Source organism: Schistocerca nitens, chromosome 2, assembly GCF_023898315.1.
Source record: "Schistocerca nitens isolate TAMUIC-IGC-003100 chromosome 2, iqSchNite1.1, whole genome shotgun sequence".
Classification (NCBI taxonomy): Eukaryota; Metazoa; Arthropoda; class Insecta; order Orthoptera; family Acrididae; genus Schistocerca; species Schistocerca nitens.
The window spans coordinates 561195029-561215500 of record NC_064615.1 but is presented as its reverse complement, the minus strand read 5'-3'; the positions used below and the strand labels follow the sequence as shown (position 1 = coordinate 561215500).

At 37.7% G+C, this 20472-nt stretch overlaps 1 protein-coding gene across 10 annotated transcripts in view; it reads right to left on the bottom strand.

Annotated features, from left to right (window-relative positions):
- Positions 1 to 386: 386 nt before the first annotated feature.
- Positions 387 to 20472, bottom strand: part of LOC126236599 (zinc finger protein 33B-like) — an 84487-nt gene continuing 64401 nt past the window's right edge. For 9 of the 10 annotated variants that reach the window (XM_049946035.1, XM_049946033.1, XM_049946029.1 and 6 more), the window contains one exon: positions 387 to 2244. In XM_049946035.1, the coding sequence (XP_049801992.1) occupies positions 1379 to 2244 (866 nt within the window). In that variant the 3' untranslated portion in view covers positions 387 to 1378. The remainder of the gene's footprint in view (positions 2245 to 20472) is intronic. The other variant, XM_049946028.1, reaches the window with a different exon arrangement.

The window sequence follows — 20472 nt, the reverse complement described above, 5'->3', positions numbered from 1 at the left end:
AACCATCCCAGCGTAACACCGGTCAGCACACCGCTCCCCCAGCCGTATGTCAGTTTTCGGAACCGGAGCCGCTACTTTTCAATCAAGTAGTATCTCAGTGGGCCTCACAAGGGTTGAGTGCACCTCGCTTGCCGACAGCGCTCGGCAGGCCGAATGGTTACTCATCCGAGTGCTAGCCCAGCCCGACAGCACTTGACTTCGGTGATCTGACTGGAACCGGTGTTACCACTGCAGCAAGGCCATTGGCCCAACACAGTAGTTTATGTTCTCCAAAATCGAGAAGTCCAGGAAAAGCACCAGAACCTCTTCACTTCTATGGAGTACAAAGTCTGATATTTCACACTACCAATAAAAAGGAAGTAACAACCAAAAAAAAGCAGTGTGCATAAATCATTGTAATGCAAATCAAAGGAAAATACATTCACACAGCCAATATTATTGTATAGATTATAAAGAGCCTAACTATTTTACACTATGCTCTGTGTTAATTGTAATACCATAAAATTTATATTCAGTTTAACTTATGATAATATTTTGCATCTTTTTTTGGCAGCTGATTAGATCTACAAACAATACTGTAACACAAATCTATAAACTACAAAAAATCTATAAACTACAAAAAATTATGATAATTTTGGACATATCATTGCAATATGACAATGAAGGGGTTAAAGTAGACTGCTCCAACAATGCCCCATCGGGCACAAGTGTCCACGGCCAACAATCTGCTCACCTGCAGACAGGTGCAGATGAGGCAGCTCTGTTTCATGTACTTTTGTGCATGCAAAAGCAATGAGGCCAAACCTGTGCACAGGCACTCAGCCAGGGTAGTACAATCATGTAGTTTGTGGCCTGACTGCCTGCACATCAGTTGCTTGCCCACTGCTGCTGGTGAGCACCGAGTTGCCTACAGATGGATACTCGAGCTGGAACAGCCTGGGTCAAAGGAACTGAGAGTGTTCGTACACACATTAAGTGTTTATTTTTGCAGAATGAAAAACAGATGTCATAAAGTAGCTCTTTTGTGTATTACAAGTTTTGACTTATGTAAGATATTTCAAAGACAAAATCCTTCTTCCTTTTATTACAACAGGAAATATTTGAAAAGCTGAAATTTTCACACAATTTACAGAATGTTTCTTTGCATTTTATCAGGTAATATCAATTTTCACATCTTCTTTAAAGAGCGTCATTAACTAAAACGAATGTTATATGTTGCTCACATATACTGACTGCACACTTTTTTTCAGGTATTAATTACAGACTAAGGCCTACAATAATCCCACGCATATGTATGTGTGTATACATACATCTGAGTTCATGTACACTGATGGTAGTGGTGAAAATATACTAGTTTTGTTATACAATTGGAGTTACCTCAGGTAGATACATCACTACCTAAATCCTTTTTACTTTGGGCTCCATAAGATGAGACAATACTGAATTTTTCAGTTAAAGAGGAGTTCCTAGCAGGATGTGTCATAGTCATATGGTCAATGAAGGAATGTTTACTGTAAAATGTAGATGGGCAAAAATTACATTTGAGTATTTTTTCTTGGTTGTGTTTCTGTATGTGAACTTCAAGAGAATGTTTATAAGCATATGTCTTTGGACAAAGGACACACTCATATGGTCTTTTTATAGATCGTCGCTTTTTTGTGGATTTCTTATAGCTCCTATTATGTTTTCTTTTATGAAGACTACTATCATCAATCTTATATCCTTCGTGTAGTAGTGCATGTTGCTGATACTGAACCTCATTATGGAACCTACTTTTACAATGATCACAAGTATACCTGTACATTCTCTTATGATCTTGATAGTGTGTCTGAAGACCTGAAGCACTGCAAAAGTATTCTGAACAGAGTCTACACATGTTGTTTATATTCTGCAGATGATTTATTATATTATTCTTACTATCAAATGATGTAAAGCATTTGCTGCATTGAAAATAGCCAACATCTTCTTCTAGGTGCTCCTCATTTATATGCCTTAACAAATCATCCTTTTCAGAGAAGTCTTCAGAACAATGGTGACAATGTGTATCTGGCACTCTGTTTTCAAGAAATTTGATAGAATCAGTAATTTCTCTTGGCCAGTGACTTTGTTCGTCTTTACTCCATCCGTACCACTTACTTATGGCTGATTCTGGGCTTGAAGTATTGTCTGCACTACCTGCCTGACAACCATCAACTGGTTTTTCAGAGACAAGCCACTTAGTTATTTGCCATGTATAGCATGGACCTGCAACAACCAAACACACTCAGGATTGATATCAACCATTTTTCCTGTATACACAATAAACAATGGTTTATATATATTGCAAGGATTTCAGAAGGATCATATTATATCAATATTTCAAAAGCACAACAGTAAATCAATTATTAATCAACACATCAAAATAGTGAACTGTAAGAAATTATATGCATCAGGTAATTGTTCTTTCTTGCTGGTAACTAGTATTTATTACATCTCTGGCTGTGCCATTAAAATTAACAACAGTAACAGAACTGTGAAAAGAAATACTGAACATTAACTGAAGGTATTCATACTTGCGACAACCAAACAATCAGGGCTAAAACAGGAAAATAAGAGGGACTGGGGTTTAAAGTCCAATTAAATTCAACAGTGTTGATAGGACTGCAGAGAAATTTATGAAACAATACAATGTGTATTTGGCAGGAAAGCTTGCCTATTTTCCTCGTCTTCAAAGAAATAAAATTTTTTTTGTTCCTATGATATTCACTACCTTGACAGTTTTATACAGAAAAAAGTAAAAGGTAAAGTTTTTGTGGCTTATAATTGCCAAGTGGAAGTTGAAGCTAAACTACATATTTCTGATAACTAATCTAGGAGTAAAGGAGACTGCTCACTAAATAGTAGAACCATTGAATCTTCAACATGCATATGTAAAAAAGAGTCAAATCCTTCACACACACACACACACACACACACAAACACACACACACACACACACTTCTGCAGTTACATTGTGCTGGCTGAACACACAGTGCAGGGACAGCAGCTTGGCCAGTGGATTAAGCGAGGGGTTGTGGAGGATGGTGTGGGCAAAGGGAGAAAGAGATGGGAAGAGGTGTAGCTGGCGTCTCAGAGAGAGGTAGCAGGTGTGTGGGATAGGGTATGGGATAGGAATGCAGGACAGAAAGGCAACTCATGCAATATTTGATGACCATGATGAGAGTGGTGTGGAGTCACGGTTGGGAGGGGGTGATAAGACACAGAAAGGGGAGACTGCTGGGTAGAAATTGTTAGTGCAGTTAGTTAGTGCACTTTGAGACCTGGAGGATTACAGAAGCAAAGGATGTATTGCAAGGATAACATCCATCTGCATCATCCGAAAGCTGGCAAAGATTTTTTCATTCATTTTTGTGTGACTGTTGGTGACTCAAAGCTTCTACTATTCAGTGAGCAGCCTCCTTCACTCCTAAATTATTAACAGTCCATCAGAACTTTTAATTATCAAGTTTATTTCTGGTAACTATTTTATTTAGTCCACCACATTCCTCAAAACCACCTCAGTCTCTCGCTAGTTTACTAATTCCAGTTTTAACTTAACTTGGAACACCTTCCAATACATGTGACTGGGCAGAATTTTTTTTATGAAAAATGCATAATCTCTTAATCAATGTGTTTGTTTATTTTGAGAGCACTTATAATATCCAGTGTATAATAAGGAAGCATGACAGAAAGAAAGGTGTTTGCATTCTATTAAGTGATCTAGTAATCCAAGTGAGGAGAATTTTCAATAATTACATTGCAAAATACAGAGATTTTGGCAAAATCAAGAAGAATGATAAAGAAAGAAATTATGTATTGAATGAAAGCTGTAGGTACTCACAAATGACATACAGTTTCCATGCAAAATTACACATTCTCTGAAATCATTTATTGGTAGGTATTAGTCAACTATTCACATTATTAGTAGGCCTACATCAGAGATCATTCAAGTTCATTTTTATAGATCTTTTGTTTCACCTATTGTTTTGCATGATGAGGTGGTTTATGAGTAATGTAATTTTTACAAACAAAGTGCTTTTCTGATAACTTGTTATTCTAGCCTGTGTCATTGAGATAACACCATATTTCTTGTGTTGTAGCTATGTTTATTTTGTTGCAATACCCTGTGTTGTTTAAATGATAATGATTTGCAATCAGACAGACTCATAAATGTAAAGTCTGTCCAGGCTCAGTATTTTCAACTAAATGAATATGGTCTCAATTACCATGAGCTACTTGATATTCACAGCAGAGCAAACACCTCTGCCAAACTTCTCAATTCTTTAGTCTTCAGTTATAAGCACCCAAGATGCACCAGCACATTTTCTGTTGTCATCTATCCATCTTCTGTAAGATCATCTTGGTCTTTTCTTACCTCTTGCAATCCAGCAAAGGACTTCTTTAGTCACTCTAAATCCATTCATCTGGCTACATGTCTTCCCACATTCATTTTGTTTTCAATACACTCTTAATTATCTCTTACACTCCCAATCAAATTGTCTGTTTTCTGGTCTCTTATAGTAATTTCCAACATGCATCTCTTCACTGCTTGCTGAGTAACCCTCAAGTTTTTAACACTTGAAATATGAGCAACATAGTTCCTATATTTCATGGATTAACCTCCAAAAATATATGCAACATATGGCCTCCACTGGCTGTTTCTCAGCTTTGTACCATATTGGCCCCATAATAAGTTGCCACTGCATGTAAGCCACACCTCTAAATTTCAAGGAAGAAATTAAAACAAAATATTTTGCACAAAAATAAAAGGAGAAAAGTTACCAGAGATTTACTTGTTGTTACGTGTGAGATGTATGTATGTACCATAAACATTTGTTCTAACATATGATATAAGACATATGCACCTAATATACTGGTACCATATTTTACCTTATTCACTCTCAGAACTATAAGTACCAGTATTAACTTCATCACTCTCACTCACATTCTCTTCCACAACATGTTATCCTCATTGCCCTCCAATACATTCGATACACAGCATTTCTTGAACCCCTTGATGGTAGATTCTGAAAACATGGAGGACCATGAAGCAAGAGTCCACTCACACAGAAGGGTGACATGGCTTCTCAGACTCACCAGATGGTGAAAGGAAATGGTCTTCTGGGGCTGTTCTTGAAAGGCTTGCTTATGAGGCCACATGTGGCACCTGCTGTTTTGAAGTCATTCCTCTGGTTTTTATGACGAAGTATATGTTTGGGGCAGCAAGTTTATCTTTTACTTCAGATGTCCCTTAAGGGGAGTTAGAACAGAAAAAAAATTCACATTTTCGGATTTTTATCTCTTTATAAAATTTGTAATTTTCCAAATATATAAATATATCACTTATAAACTCACATGAGAAGTATTTTATTTTATTTATTTTTAATATAATCTACACTGGTTGAAAATGTTAAAATTTTTACGTGCACTACTTCAAGACCTAATAAAAATCGGTAGTTCTTTATTTAGAGGGCTGTGGATTGCTGTGTTATAAAGGTTAAATTATGTGTTTGTATTGGCAGCACTGTTAAAACCAGTAAAGTTGAAACAAAGTTTGAGAGACAAGAAACTTTTTGATGGTGAAACAATCAGAGGCAGGCTTACAGACAAAATGATTGATTAACTAAAGCAGTATTATGGGATGGCCATTAGAAATAATACTGAGGATTTGTTGAAAATGAAGCAGGCAGTATGGGCTATCTTCTTCCACAGACTGTTAACTGATGAAAAACCAGTATACCACCTTTACCCTCCTGGACCTGATTCATGGTGCAATTACTGCAAAGCCCAGTACTCAAACAGTTCATACAGCCATAAACATTCCATCCCAGCAGCAGTCATGGATATCATAAAACCTATTTACAGAGACCTGGCAAATCCTGAATTACTGAAGAAATGTCTGCGTGGTCAGACTCAAAATCCCAATGAGTCGTTCAGTAATCTTATATGGATTTGCTTACCAAAAAATGTTTTTATGGAATGAAGACACTAAAGTGGAGGGGGGGGGGGGGGGGGGGCAGTGATGCTGTTATTGCTTTAAATGATGGCAACATTGGTATGATGGTATGGTGAAAGTGCTACAGGATATGGGAATTAATCCTGGAGCAGACTGCATCAGAGAACTTGAATGGATGGACAAGGTTCGCACAGTTGGCCACTAAGGAGTCCAGAAAGAAGGGAAGAAGAAAAAATTTGGAGAAAGATCAAGAGGATGATATACAGTGTGGTGTAGGGTGCTTCTGAGTGATTAAAAATAAAAAACTAAGCATATATTAAATGAGTTACAGTCTTTTGAAACTTTGGAGGCCATTCCTGAAAATTTACATTTTCTGTTGCATTTTTCCCTAAATCTCAGAAACCACTTCGAGTAGAGTATTCTAATTTTCAGGGAGTAATAACATACATACCCTGAGTCTAGTGAACTAAAAGAAGACCATAATGTTATGTATAATTAAAATTATTTAGGATAACATACAAAAAAAGTACACAAAGTTTTAACTGTGTAATTAGAAAGTTGTATTTCTGAAAGCAGTGGCTGAAATGCAATTAGTTTAGTTCAGTAGACTCAGAACATACAGTTTAATGCCGTGTAAAAGTTTCATGTCAATGGCTACAGTGGTTTCTGAAATACACGGAAGCCAAGTCACTACATTTTACATTTAAAGACTTAGCAGTGCTCCAAGTCTCTGATCCAAAGCATTAGACAGCGAGCCAACAATCAGCTGTGTTGTCATCCTGCCATTTTTCTGGCAGTGAATCACTACGTGCTTAGAAATGTTTTCTAGTTTTTTTCTTCAGAATGACATAAGTGGATAACTTTCCCCAATTGACAGTAACAGCTAACATCGCAGTTATTCTCTTAAGAGGATACATTTCACCCCTTTCATGTCTACTATCATATTGCTTGGCATGTCAAAAAATACTGGTAGTTGTTCAGCATTGCCAATATGATGAAGTGCTTTTGCAAATGGATGAAGTTAACCATTTTCTCCTTGAAATCTGTTTGCATTATCTGCAATCTGCAGGCCCTCTGTGTTGGTGTAATACTGTCAAAGAACAATGCCACTTCTCCGTAAAAACCAAGGACATAAACCAATACCCGCATCAAATTCTCTTTGTGGCACATTTAAGACTCTTGCAATTTCCAAGGCATTCAGTTGGATAATTTCTTGTGACATAGGCATCCCATCTTTCCTCCCAACTTGCTCACAGGAAACAACCTTTGCTTCAAGTTCCAGATATTTGTCGCATTTTGGACCCCTGAATGTTTTTCTCATTGAAACTGCCTGCTTTCACTTTGCTTCTGAAGCAACCCAATGTTGCTCATTAGATTCATCCAGTCCATACTTTCTTCCAGCTTTGTGGTTTTGGTGTAATGTACAACAGCGGTTTTGGTGTAACACACAACAGTAAGTTTCAAACTTTCATCGTAACTATGCCAAATTCCTTGGCTTGAAGATGATTTTCATTCTAAATGGTTGTTCATATCAGCATAAATCACACTTTCTTACCAGTATCTGACTGAAACTGAATTATAAGCTAATGAAACAATACTGGTGGACCTACACAATGTTAACACCAATAAAATACCAGTAAAATTTTGCACTGTTGCGTAATAAAATGCCTTCCCACCAGTTCTGGTTACAGATACTAGTTGGATTGTCACAGCAATAGTATGTAAAAAGACAAGGTAGCAGATATAAGCTACATCCTAACTTTCTGAGAGTGAAATTAGGATAAAAAGTGTGACTTATTTTCGGGTCATTATGGTAAATGTAGTCCAATGCTTGTCTTACATCTATCATATGTGCAAAGATACTATATGATGCTTGTATTAATACACAGGAGGGGGGCGGGGGAGGGGGGGGGGTGTACAGATGGCAGCACAAACATTATAAGACATTTAACAGAACAACATGGTCACAAAAAAAATTGAAAGAATGGAGAGTCATCACTGAGAAATGAGTGATTTAAATCTCCCCAAGAAATAAAATTCACCAGATCACTGCATAATCATTAATATTCAGCAGTCTTCTTATGCAAAACAGTAACAATATTCGTATTTCTGGATCCATTTCACATTGAATGATTTGGAACTTGTGAATGCAAAAGGATATTATATCAACAGACTCACCTATCAAGGTTCGTGTCATTACACACAGACACAACAAATTGTAATTAGCATTTTAATGTCTATCTGATGTGTTAATTTCTGAGAAACTACTACCTGTCCTACCATCTACTTCAGCTTTACAATGGTGAAACATTTAATGTAAACTGACAATACAAAAATAGAAGCCAATGCAGTCAAATATTTTCTTTCATACAACACCCTACAAAAAGACATGAGAAGCAAGACAAATAGGAAACTGTGCAGCCAAATGGCAATGACTGAATGCAGAAAAAGTACCCACAAATGAGTAGGTTACAATGAAAACCTCCACACCAACCCAGGTCACACAGTCCCCATAATGGCAGAACAATTTGCAAAAGTGCATACCATATACAGGCTAGGATCCAGCCTCTTGTCACTATACAGCTACTGCCAAAAGGAGCAGTTAGAACTTTTGTTCCAACAGTGAAGAACTTTACAAATTTTCCTTCTGTGTGTGGGAGCTAAAATCAGCACTGCCTGTACCTCATGACATACCACATGGTCATCATAAGTTGAATTACACACTGATGAAGCACAAAAATCTTCTAGTCTGTTCAACAGTATCTGCAAGACATGGCAATTTAGTTGAAACCAGTGAAGCACTGTACTAGTTCAATAGGATATCTTAGTGTTTCCATCAAGAGCTGATCTTGGAGCAGGTGGAGAACCACAATCTTGTCTAGAAACTCGAATCCAAACAACTCCTCAGTCACTCCCGAAGTGCGGGTTTATGAAATGTCCTACCACTGATAACCTGATCATACAGCAGTTAGCTGTACAACAGCTTTTATTATGTGAATGACATCTCACTAGAGGCATACTAATTGTGGCCAGCTCTATCAACAGGGCTTGTGTGGATGACTACCCATCCTTATGTGATTCTTCCCAACTAAGTGCTGTGTTAGATATTGAGCTGGGGCTGTTCTGTCACAACATTTGTCATTGCAGTTAACAGCATAAAACCTAAAGAAAGAAAACTAGTTCACTGATCCTTATTCATTAATGACTTTCTTATATTTTGCACATGATCCAATCCTGAAATTGCTAGTCAGCCCCATCAGGATGTCGTAGGATTGGACTGTATAGGGAGACTTTGTATTTATGGTAGACACGATTGTGTCGACTTCCACAAGTCTGAATGGATCAACCCTCTTCCTTCATAGTGAAAAGGGGACTTCAATTCTTAAGATAAAAGATTCAGGAAATTTCTAGGCCTAGTATTTGATAAAAAGGTGACATGGATACAATGTCTGAAGCTACTGATGAGCAAGTGTACTAAGACAATCTCTGTGCTAAAACATTTCAGCTTTAGGCACTCATATTGGTTCCAGTTCTAATCCAGGCTCGATAAGGATACCAGGCAAAAGTATCAGCAAGGCCAACACTTCCAAAGATCAAAAGCAGGATTTAATATGAGGATACTACACAGGTTATAGGCACCTACACTATCAGCCCAATAGCCAGCCTCTATACTGAGGTTAGTGAGCTTTATTAACCATCCAGCAATAGTTCCTCAGGCTGTGACTTGCATGCTAATTTCTATCTGATCCAGTCACTAGCATATCGTCTTGTAATCCAGGTAACAATGGGAATGGCTTTCAGTAATCACATATGAGATGTGACATCTTCCAGAATCCATTTGAAGTAAGATCTTGTGGCTCCTGGAGTAACCAATATTCCAGTCCAGTCCTTGGATAAAGCAGATTGTCTCCGTTTATTCTGGAGAGATCCATTATGTTTCTATTGCCATAAGAATAAAAAAGAAAGTGTATTCCAGATTATGTTTACTATTGAGGTTATACAATATCTTACATGAACACCACAATTATATAATATTAACTGATGGACAATCTTGGCTGCTTCATAGTTTGCTATCTTGTGAACAACTGAGCAAATGAAATATATTTGACTCATGAAATTTCTGATCCATTGCGATCCCATAGTGCATTGCAAGCCATCAGTTGCAGATATCAAGCACAGAAACAGAAACTGTTCATTCCATTCATGATGACCTAGTCCACAAATCCCGACAAGGGCCTGATATTCTGCTGAATACTAGAGCATGTGAAAATTCAAGGTAAAAAACTGGTGGATGCAGCAGCCAAGGATCTGGTCATTATCTACTGTATAGCACATTAAGCCACCCTAAATGCATTGTCTTCACTGCTGAGGCATGTGGTCATGTGTCACTGGAAGAAAAAGAGTTTGTACCATACCAACACATAAAGGCCACAGTTTCACAGAATGTTCCATATTGTTACAGCAGGCAGTGACTGGTTTACCAATTGAACTGCACTCTGTTTTAGCAGATAAAAGTAATAATACGGTATTATTTTCAATGTTTTTTGAATTGTCGTATTTAGTTCCTAAATTATTGGGGAGGACATGTTCATATATTCTGAGAGTAGCTCCCCCCCCCCCCCCCTCTCTCTCCCTCTCTCTCTCTCTCTCTCTCTCTCTCTCTCTCTCTCTCTCCCTTTAATTGCTTAGTGAAGTTGGGATCTATACAGTGATGGAACCACTACCTTGCATGTTTCCAGATCTGCTAAAGCTCTCAAAGAGCCTTCTGCAATGTGATACTAACTGGTATCACTCTAGGCGCATCTGCTCAATTTCTGACTTCCAAATCCAGTTAATTATTTAGTTATATATCTAAAAACAAAGATGATGTGACTTACCAAACGAAAGCGCTGGCAGGTCGATAGACACACAAACAAACACAAACATACACACAAAATTCTAGCTTTCGCAACCAACGGTTGCTTCGTCAGGAAAGAGGGAAGGAGAGGGAAAGATGAAAGGATACGCCTGGTATCCCTATGAAATCCCCAAACCACCTTCCCTACCCTCTGGCTCCTACCCTTGTAACCGCCCCTGGTGTAAAACCTGTCCCATGCACCCTCCCACCATCACCTACTCCAGTCCTGTAACCTGGAAGGTGTACACGATCAAAGGCAGAGCCACGTGTGAAAGCACCCAAGTGATTTACCAACTGGCCTGCCTACACTGTGATGCATTCTATGTGGGAATGACCAGCAACAAACTGTCCATTCGCATGAATGGACACAGGCAGACAGTGTTTGTTGGTAATGAGGCTCACCCTGTGGCTAAACATGCCTTGGTGCACGGCCAGCACATCTTGGCACAGTGTTACACCGTCCAGATTATCTGGATACTTCCCACTAACACCAACCTATCCGAACTCCGGAGATGGGAACTTGCTCTTCAATATATCCTCTCTTCCCGTTACCCACCAGGCCTCAATCTCCGCTAATTTCAAGTTGCCGCCACTCATACCTCACCTGTCATTCAACAACATCTTTGCCTCTGCACTTCCGCCTCGACTGACATCTCTGCCCAAACTCTTGGTCTTTGAATATGTCTGCTTGTGTCTGTATGTGTGTGGATGGATATGTGTGTGTGTGTGTGTGTGAGTGTATACCCATCCTTTTTCCCCCCTAAGGTAAGTCTTTCTGCTCCCGGGATTTGAATGACTCCTTACCCTCTCCCTTAAAACCCACATCCTTTCGTCTTTCCCTCTCCTTCCCTATTTCCTGACGAAGCAACCGTTGGTTGCGAAAGCTAGAATTTTGTGTGTATGTTTGTGTTTGTTTGTGTGTCTATCGACCTGCCAGCGCTTTCGTTTGGTAAGTCACATCATCTTTGTTTTTAGATATATTTTTCCCACGTGGAATGTTTCCCTCTATTATACTCATGTAATTATTTAGTTAGTTACTTTCTTATTTTTAATGCTTTTTTAATTGTCCAATTTAGTTCCTAAATTATTGGGGAGGACATGTTCATATATTCTGAGAGTAGCTCCCTCTCTCTCTCTCTCTCTCTCTCTTAGTGATGTTGGGATCTATACAGTGATGGAACCACTATCTTGCATGTTTCCAGATCTATGCTAAAGCTCTCAAAGAGCCTTCTGCAATGTGATACTAACTTGTATTGCTCTAGGCACATCTGCTCAATTTCTGACTTCCAAATCCCGTTAATTATTTAGTTATGAATATAATAGAGGGAAACATTCCATGTGGGAAAAATATATATAAAAACAAAGATGGTGTAACTTACCAAATGAAAGCATTGGTATGTTGACAGAGACAATAAAAAAACACACACACAAACACATACACAAATTTCAAGCTTTCGCAACCCAAGGTTGCTTCATCAGGAAAGAGGGAAGGAGAGGGAAAGACGAAAGGATGTGGGTTTTAAGGGAGAGGGTAAGGAGTCATTCCAACCCCGGGAGCAGAAAGACTTACCTTGGGGGGAAAAAAGGACAGGTATACACTCGCACACACACACATATCCATCCACACATATACAGACACAGGCAGACATATGTAAATGCAAATAGGTTGGGCAGAGATGTCAGTCGAGGCGGAAGTACAGAGGCAAAGATGTTGTTGAATGACAGGTGAGGTACGAGCAGCGGCAACTTGAAATTAGCAGAGGTTGAGGCCTGGTGGGTAACGGGAAGAGAGAATATATTGATGGGCAAGTTCCCACTGACACTAACCTATCAGAACTCTGGAGATGGGAACTTGCCCATCAACATATTCTGTCTTCCCGTTACCCACCAGGCCTCAACCTCCGCTATTTTTAAGTTGCCGCTGCTCGTACCTCACCCGTCATTCAACAAAATCTTTGCCTCTGTACTTCCGCCTCGACTGACATCTCTGCCCAACCTCTTTGCATTTACATATGTCTGCCTGTGTCTGTATATGTGCAGATGGATATGTGTGTGTGTGTGTGTGTGTGTGTGTGTGTGTGTGTGCGCGAGTGTATACCTGTCCTTTTTTCCCCCAAGGTAAGTCTTTCCGCTCCCGGGATTGGAATGACTCCTTACCCTCTCCCTTAAAACCCACATCCTTTCGTCTTTTCCTCTCCTTCCCTCTTTCCTGATGGATTTCTCTTATAATAATGTGTAAACTTGGGTAGTGAAAGCTTGAAATTTGTGTGTGTGTTTCTGTGTGTTTTTTCATACCAACGCTTTCATTTGGTTACTGATGCTTTCGTTTAGTAAGTTACAGCATCTTTGTTTTTATATATAATTATTTAGTTAGTTACTTTCACGTTCTATAGATAGAATTGCACAATAAATTGCAATTATATGGAATGAGTCATTTTACTGTCACACTGCAAATTAATTTGTAAATATGGTTACATGCTGAACATGTCTAAGTTCATTTCATTTTATTCTGTTTTGTTTTTAAAAAAATACAGATGTCAGTTAGTAATTCCTATTCACCACTGTTTACACATTATTATAACAGAAATTCATCTATGGAACAGAAAGCATTGTCAAGGAGAAACTTTTTCAGTTTGTTTTCAAAGTTCAGTTTGCTGTCTGTCAGTCATTTTATATCACTGAGTAAGCGAACAAATATTTTTGTTGCGGCATTTTGCACCCCTTTATGTGCTAAAAGCTACATTATTGTTGAGTAATGAGTGTCATTTTTTCTTCTGGTACCATAATTGTGTATGTCATTGTTCCTTTTGAACTATAACAGATTATTTACTACAAACTTCATGAGGGAATAAAAATACTGTAAAGCACTAGTCAGAATGTCCAACTCCTTAAGCACATGTCTACAGGATGATTGCAGGTGAGCACCACATATTATTCTTACAGCATGTTTTTGAGCAACACAGGCTTTCTTTCATAAAGATGAGTTACCCAGAACATTATTCTCTATGACAATATTGAATGAAAATATGCAGAATATTCCAACTTACTGATTTGTCTCTTCCCAAGATTTTTAATGATTCTAAGTGCAGATATGGCTGAACTAAATTGTTTTAGGAGTTCCAAATGTGCTTTTTGCAGTTTAAATTCTCATCATATGGACACCTAAGAATTTTGAAGTTTTCGCCCTATCTATTATTTCCTTACCAAGTGTTACACTTATCATTAGTGTAGTACCCACAGAAGTGGAGAACCGAATATGTTATGTCTTTTTAAAATTGCGAGTGAGACCACTTGCAGAAAATCAATCGATGATACCTTTACGAACACTGTTTATCATTTCTTCTGTTTCTGAATGTGCCCTTGGATTGATTACAGTACTAGTGTCAACTGCATAAACAACTAATTCTGCTTGTTATATATTAAATGAAAGATCATTTACATACATGAAAAACAATAATTGACCTAAGACTGACCCTTGCTGAAAACCATACATGATTTTTCCCCAGTCAGAATTACTTTCCCGGATTATATTAGTTTAATTACTCAATACAATTTTCTGTATTTTTTTGGCTAGATATAACATTATTCATTGCTTGATTGTGCTATAGCTCCCACAAAACTTCAATTTATCTAGGAGTATATAGTGATTCACATAGTCAAATGCCTTAAATAGGTCACAGAAAATACCAACCCGTACAATTTTTTATTTAATGCTTGTAAAATTTGGTAAGTGTATATGTAAACAGCATTCTTCATAGAGCAACTCTTCTGAAACCCAAAATGTGATTTGCTGATGAAGTTATTGTTGCTAAGGTGAAATATTATTTTATAATATATCAACTTCTAAAAAATTTTGGACTGTGATGTCAGCAGTGAAACAGGTTGGTAGTTGTTGTTATCTCTCTTATCACCTTTCCTAAAGAGGCTTTTAAACAATGGCATATTTCAGTCACTCTGGAAAGTGCCTTGATCAGTGGTGGATTACATATTTCCGGTAAGACTTTGCTTATTGAAATGGCAAAATTTTTAGTAATCTATTGGAAACACCTTCAACACCAGATGAGCTTTTATTTCTGAGAGAATGTATAATTTTCTTAATTTCAGAAGGAGAATTTCAAGAGAGTTACTTTCTCATCATAATGCTGTGATTTTCTCTTGAACTGTTTGTCCCTATGCTTTCTATTATATTTAAAAACTGATTATTACATATATTTGCTATCTGTGATTCACCATTTATAGCTCTACCATTCCTCTCCTGTTTTATGGCTGGTTGTTCTGTCTCTTGTTTCACTACATTCCATACTGCCTTAAGTCTGTTATCAGATTTCCTATCTCTGACATTATGTGCATGTTCTTCGATTTTAATAATCTTTCTTAGTAATTTTGGGTAGTTTTTGTGGTGGGCTAATACTGCAAGATCTCTACTCGCCAACAGATACATTTCCTTTCCCTTTCACAAGATACTTCAATCCACGTTTTTATAAGTATCTGTTTAATGTTCTTTCTGATTAGCCTATGCAGAAAGCTATTTTCAAATAATGATATGAATTTAGCATAAAATAGATTAAATTTTATGTTAGCATTTGATTCATTGTAAATGTCATCCCAGGTCATCTCTTGAAAACTCTTCTTAAAAACATTTGTCTGGAATCATTAATTATTCTAACATATTACCACTGAGGAGTATCAATGCTTGTGATCAGAGAGAGCATTTGTTAATAGGTAAACAATTGAGTTTCATCAAAGGAAACATCATCCATTAGGGTCCTACTGTCTTTATACACCCACGCTGGAAAAACTAATTACTGAGGAAAATTGTAGGATCCAAATAAGGTTTCAAGATCATTTTTTCTATCAGAATCCTTTTAAAAACCTGCATTATCAGAATCCTTTAGAAAATCTACATTGATGGCACCAGAGACTTTTAACTGCTTGCTGCTGTTGACAGATAGAAGAGCAAGGAATCCAGGTTCCTCATAAACAGTTAAATTTACCAGTGGGGATCTATATACAGTTACAATTAAAAGTGAACTATTTTTTAGTGCGAGACCTGTTCAAAGAGTTCTGGAACATTTGTAATTTCGCACAAATAGTGTGTTGGAGAGAAATGCGGTTGCCATCCCTGCACATGCTTGTGTTTAATGTGTAACTGCCAGAAGTTTCATTGTTGTATATCTGTTACATATTGTTCAGTGCTGTATTGAGTAGAATATTGTGTTGCAAAGCTTGCTAATTTCGAGATGGCAGAGTTAGAAGAGCAATGCGTCTACATTAAATTTTGCGTGAAACTAAAGAAAACTTTTAAAGAGAGACTCCAAATGATGCAGGAAGCCTATGGTGATGAGTGCTTAAGCCATAATTGATGTTATGAATGGTTCATACAGTTTAAAAATAGGCAGACAAAAGTTAAAGATGACCTTGTTCAGGACACCCTGTAACATCTACCTGCAATGCTCATGTCAGGAATGTCAATGAAACTGTACGTGCCAATCGAAGATTGACTGTCCAAGAGGTTGCAGAAGAATTATCATTTCAGTTGGATCATGTCATGAAATCCTGACAAAGCATCTATGAAAGCATCGTGTTGGCATCAAGTTCACCCCACGGCTCATGAGTCAAGACCAGAAAGACCTTCGCCTCACCATTTCTGAACAGCTTTTGGATTGCGCTATTTCTGAACAGCTTTTGGATGTTCCTTAAGAGAATCATAACTGATGATAAAACATGGGTCTATGGTTACAATATAGAGACCAAGATTCAATCTTCACAATGGGTCAGGAAAGGTTCTCCAAGCCTTTTTTGCTTGCTGAGTCAGGTCAAAAGTCAAAGCCATGCTGAAAATTTTCTTTGGCTTTGAAGGATTAGTTCATCATGAATTCATGCTACAGGGGAAAACTGTTAACCAATGGTACTATCAGGACGTGTTGCAATGCCTGCAAGAAAATGTGAGAAGGAAATGGCCTGAAATGTGGCAAAATAATTCATGGCTCTTGCATCATGATAACATACCCGCATATTCATCCCTGTCGGTGCACAACTACTGCGCAAAAAATGAAATCACTGTGCTGCGTCATCCTCCATACTCTCCAGACCTGGCCCCTGCAGGCTTTTTTTAATTTCCAAAGTTGAAAACTGAATTGAAAAGACAAAGATCTGCAACGACAGACGAGCTAAAAGAAAATTCACAGCCGGCACTTCACACGATCCAGCAAGAGGCATACCAAGACTGCTTTCAGAAGTGGAAATGCTATTGGGAGCAATATATCAATTGTGGAGGAGATTATTTCAAAGGAGACCATGTACAATAAGTGAAAGGTCAGTGCAGAAAAATTTTGTGGACAAAGTTCTGGAATTTTTTGAACAGACCTTGTATTAATTCAGAAGCATACACTGCTGTGTACTGATCACTAGAAACTCTACTTGTCTCAATGTTTTTGAGCTTGTATTCTGTCTTAATATATGTATCATCTCCTCCTTTTCCCATATTAGCTCCGCATGAGTGTAATCTTTTACATGTAAGTTATCTAACCCTGTAGTTATGTGGCACTCAGACAGGAATAGGATGTCTATCTTTTCAGAGTGCTCTAAATTTTCCAAACAGACAAGAAGCTCTACTACCTTTCTACTCAATCCTCTAATATTTTGATGAAATAAACTAACCTTACTTTTCTGTTTATTCTTAAACATTTTACGGGGGGCTCTTCTGTCATTTTGAATTCTTTCAAAACAGGGTGCCTCAATCCTTACTCTAACCTTTAAAAAAGGTTCCTCTTGTAGTACCACAATCCTTTGGGATTCTATATCCTTTCACCAGTCTCATCCCCACTCTCCCGAAGAGGGCATATGTGTAATATCAGTATGCTGCTATGATTTTGTCTTTTCTGGTTATCTGTATTCAAATACACTGAAGATTCTCTTTTTCAGTAAATTAATAATTTGCATTAATTTAAGCTATTGTTTTGACATCATTTACGTTGGGCCTCACCAATATGCAGAATGAAGGAAACATGTTGAGTTAAAAGCTGATGTACCATCACAATTTGTACATTATACAAACTTCAGGCACGTGGTAGGAATAAAACTGCTATTGTAATTATGGAATAATTAACAATTAAAATTCTGATATTTCTAGTCATTGAAAGACACCTATTTTTATGTTTTCAAACTAAGAAACAAATTGTATCCATAATAGAAATATAACGTGGTAATTTTTCAGTCAGAATTAAGCATACTATTATTTTAATTGGTGTTAGTTAATGGAATTGTAATTACAACTATACAGACATGTAAAGTTTTACTCATACAAAATTTAATTAATTGAATCTTGGCCTTTCATTAAATAAAACTGATCCCTCAGTTCACCTGAAAATGATAGGATGATTATCCTTTGCGTAAGTAAAATGATATATGCAAATTAATGAAATATATTGTTGTAATGATAAAACATATAATTTATAGTCTTAATAGAAACAGATTTTTTCCTGTCTTTGTATGAAATTATTCACTTTTATTTCAAGTAAATTTCTCTGTAAGATGTACATAAACATTTTAATTGTTAAACCTAAAAATTTAATATGTAACAATGCCAGTAATTGTTTAAAATCATATAAATAGAGGTTATTTGTACGCCGCCATAGAGTTGGAGTTCAGTTTGACGTCAGTCATGAGACAGTGTTAAGTCAATTTTACATGAAGTTCACCGCTGAACATCTAGCGTGTAAAATAAAACTAGTTGTGAACACAAATTCCTGGAGCTTATTTCTACCATTGCATGACTTCTGAGTTGTGATGCAGTAACACCAAGATGAACCTATGGTGGCATCAACAAGCAGCACCCTGTATTACACAAGATACGTATTATTTATTTGGTGGAAGACATCCATAATAATAGAACTTAGTATTCTGTTTTCTTGTGTTAAGCAACGATACATATCCCAAACTTCACCACATAAAATCCATTTTTGCCACATTATATTACACTCTCTGACAGTAGAAACCACAGGGATCAGCTTTGTGTGATGGTGGCTCCCTGTATGTTATCTGCAAAAAGCTCAACCAACCTATGTTTCCCTCACCTGTGTAGGCCATGTCTAGTATATCCCTATTCCCCAACTGTAGCAATGCACTGCTTTAATATGTTATTTCATTTCAGTCAGCTGCTGCTTGCTCAACTCAGTGCTCACACGCCTCACAGCGGTGTTAACCCACGGCTGGTCATGGCACTGCAGGACCTCCACTAAACTCACATTTGTTTGTGTAGTTCTACTCATATTTCATCCATATCAACCCTAATGCTGTAATTACTGTCCTTAGGCATGCTGTTCCCTGCTCCACCTACTTCTTCTTCTTCTTCTGCTTCATTAGCTCCCTTTCTGGATCATGTGTGGTTTGTTTTGCACGTCTTCTTTTTTCCCAATATCTCTTCATTCTCTTGCTTCTTCTGTTTCTTTCTTCTTCTATTAAGACAACTTTGATTTTGGTGTCCGGCCACTTGTAACAATCCACCAACCCTTTATACTTTTCCCTGTCCTGTACTACTGCCTGCAGATTCCTTACTTTTATTCCTACAGCCTTCCTTCATCCAGTTGTTTCCCATATGACATGTTGCATTCCGTATCTTCTTAGTCAACCTCTCCTCATCCATCCTCATGATGTGCCCAACAAATCATAACCTCCTCTTCCGTATCTCACTCGATATGGGTTCAATATTTTCATACAATTCCTGTCGTATTTTGTATATCTAGATATCCCCATGTTTTTTGGTGCTCCATAAGTCTCTCAAAAATTTCCGCTCCTCCTTCTCCAACTGTATACAAGCTCTCTTGCTGAGTGTGATGCATACAGAGCAGCATTTCTTACAGTTGATGTGTAATGTTGCAATTTGGCATTCCGTGACAGATTTTTCTTGCCATATATTGTTTTCACCACATACCGAAGCTTCTGCAACAGCTGTGCCCTGCCTATTGCGCTACTGTTGCTCTGTATGCCGCCAGTTATCTTCTCCCCCAAATAAGGAAAACTGTTGACCTTCTAAACCACTTAGCCATCTATCTTCCAGTCAATGTCTTGGTCTTCTTATATGCAGTCTCCAGTCCGACCTTTTATGCTGTTTTGGCTAGATTTTTTAATGCTGTATTTGCCTCTTCCTCTGTCTCATTTAACATTTCCTTTATTATTGTATGTGTTGTAGTATCCAGTCCTCAATCTTCTAACACATCAAGCAGAGTACTTCTGTCAGCTGAATCGTAGGCCTTTTGGAAGTCCACAAATGTTATTATCATCTTTTTTCCATTCCTATGTCTGTGTTCTATTATCCTTTTTATTCCAAATATCTGTTCTGTACAATTCCTCCCTTTTTTAAAGCTACACTGGTACTCTCCTATTGTTGGGCCCAGTTGTTCTTCAACTCTGTTCAGCAAGATTCTCAACAAAACCTTGTACCCTATGTTTAAGAGAGAGATGCCCTGTAGTTATCCAGTACTTTCTTGTTCCCCTTCGTGTGTAGTGATATTATAATGGCTTCTTTCCAGTCTATGGGTATTTTGTGAGTCCATTTTACAGCTGGTGCTTCTGCATTCAACAAATCCCTAAAATACCTAGC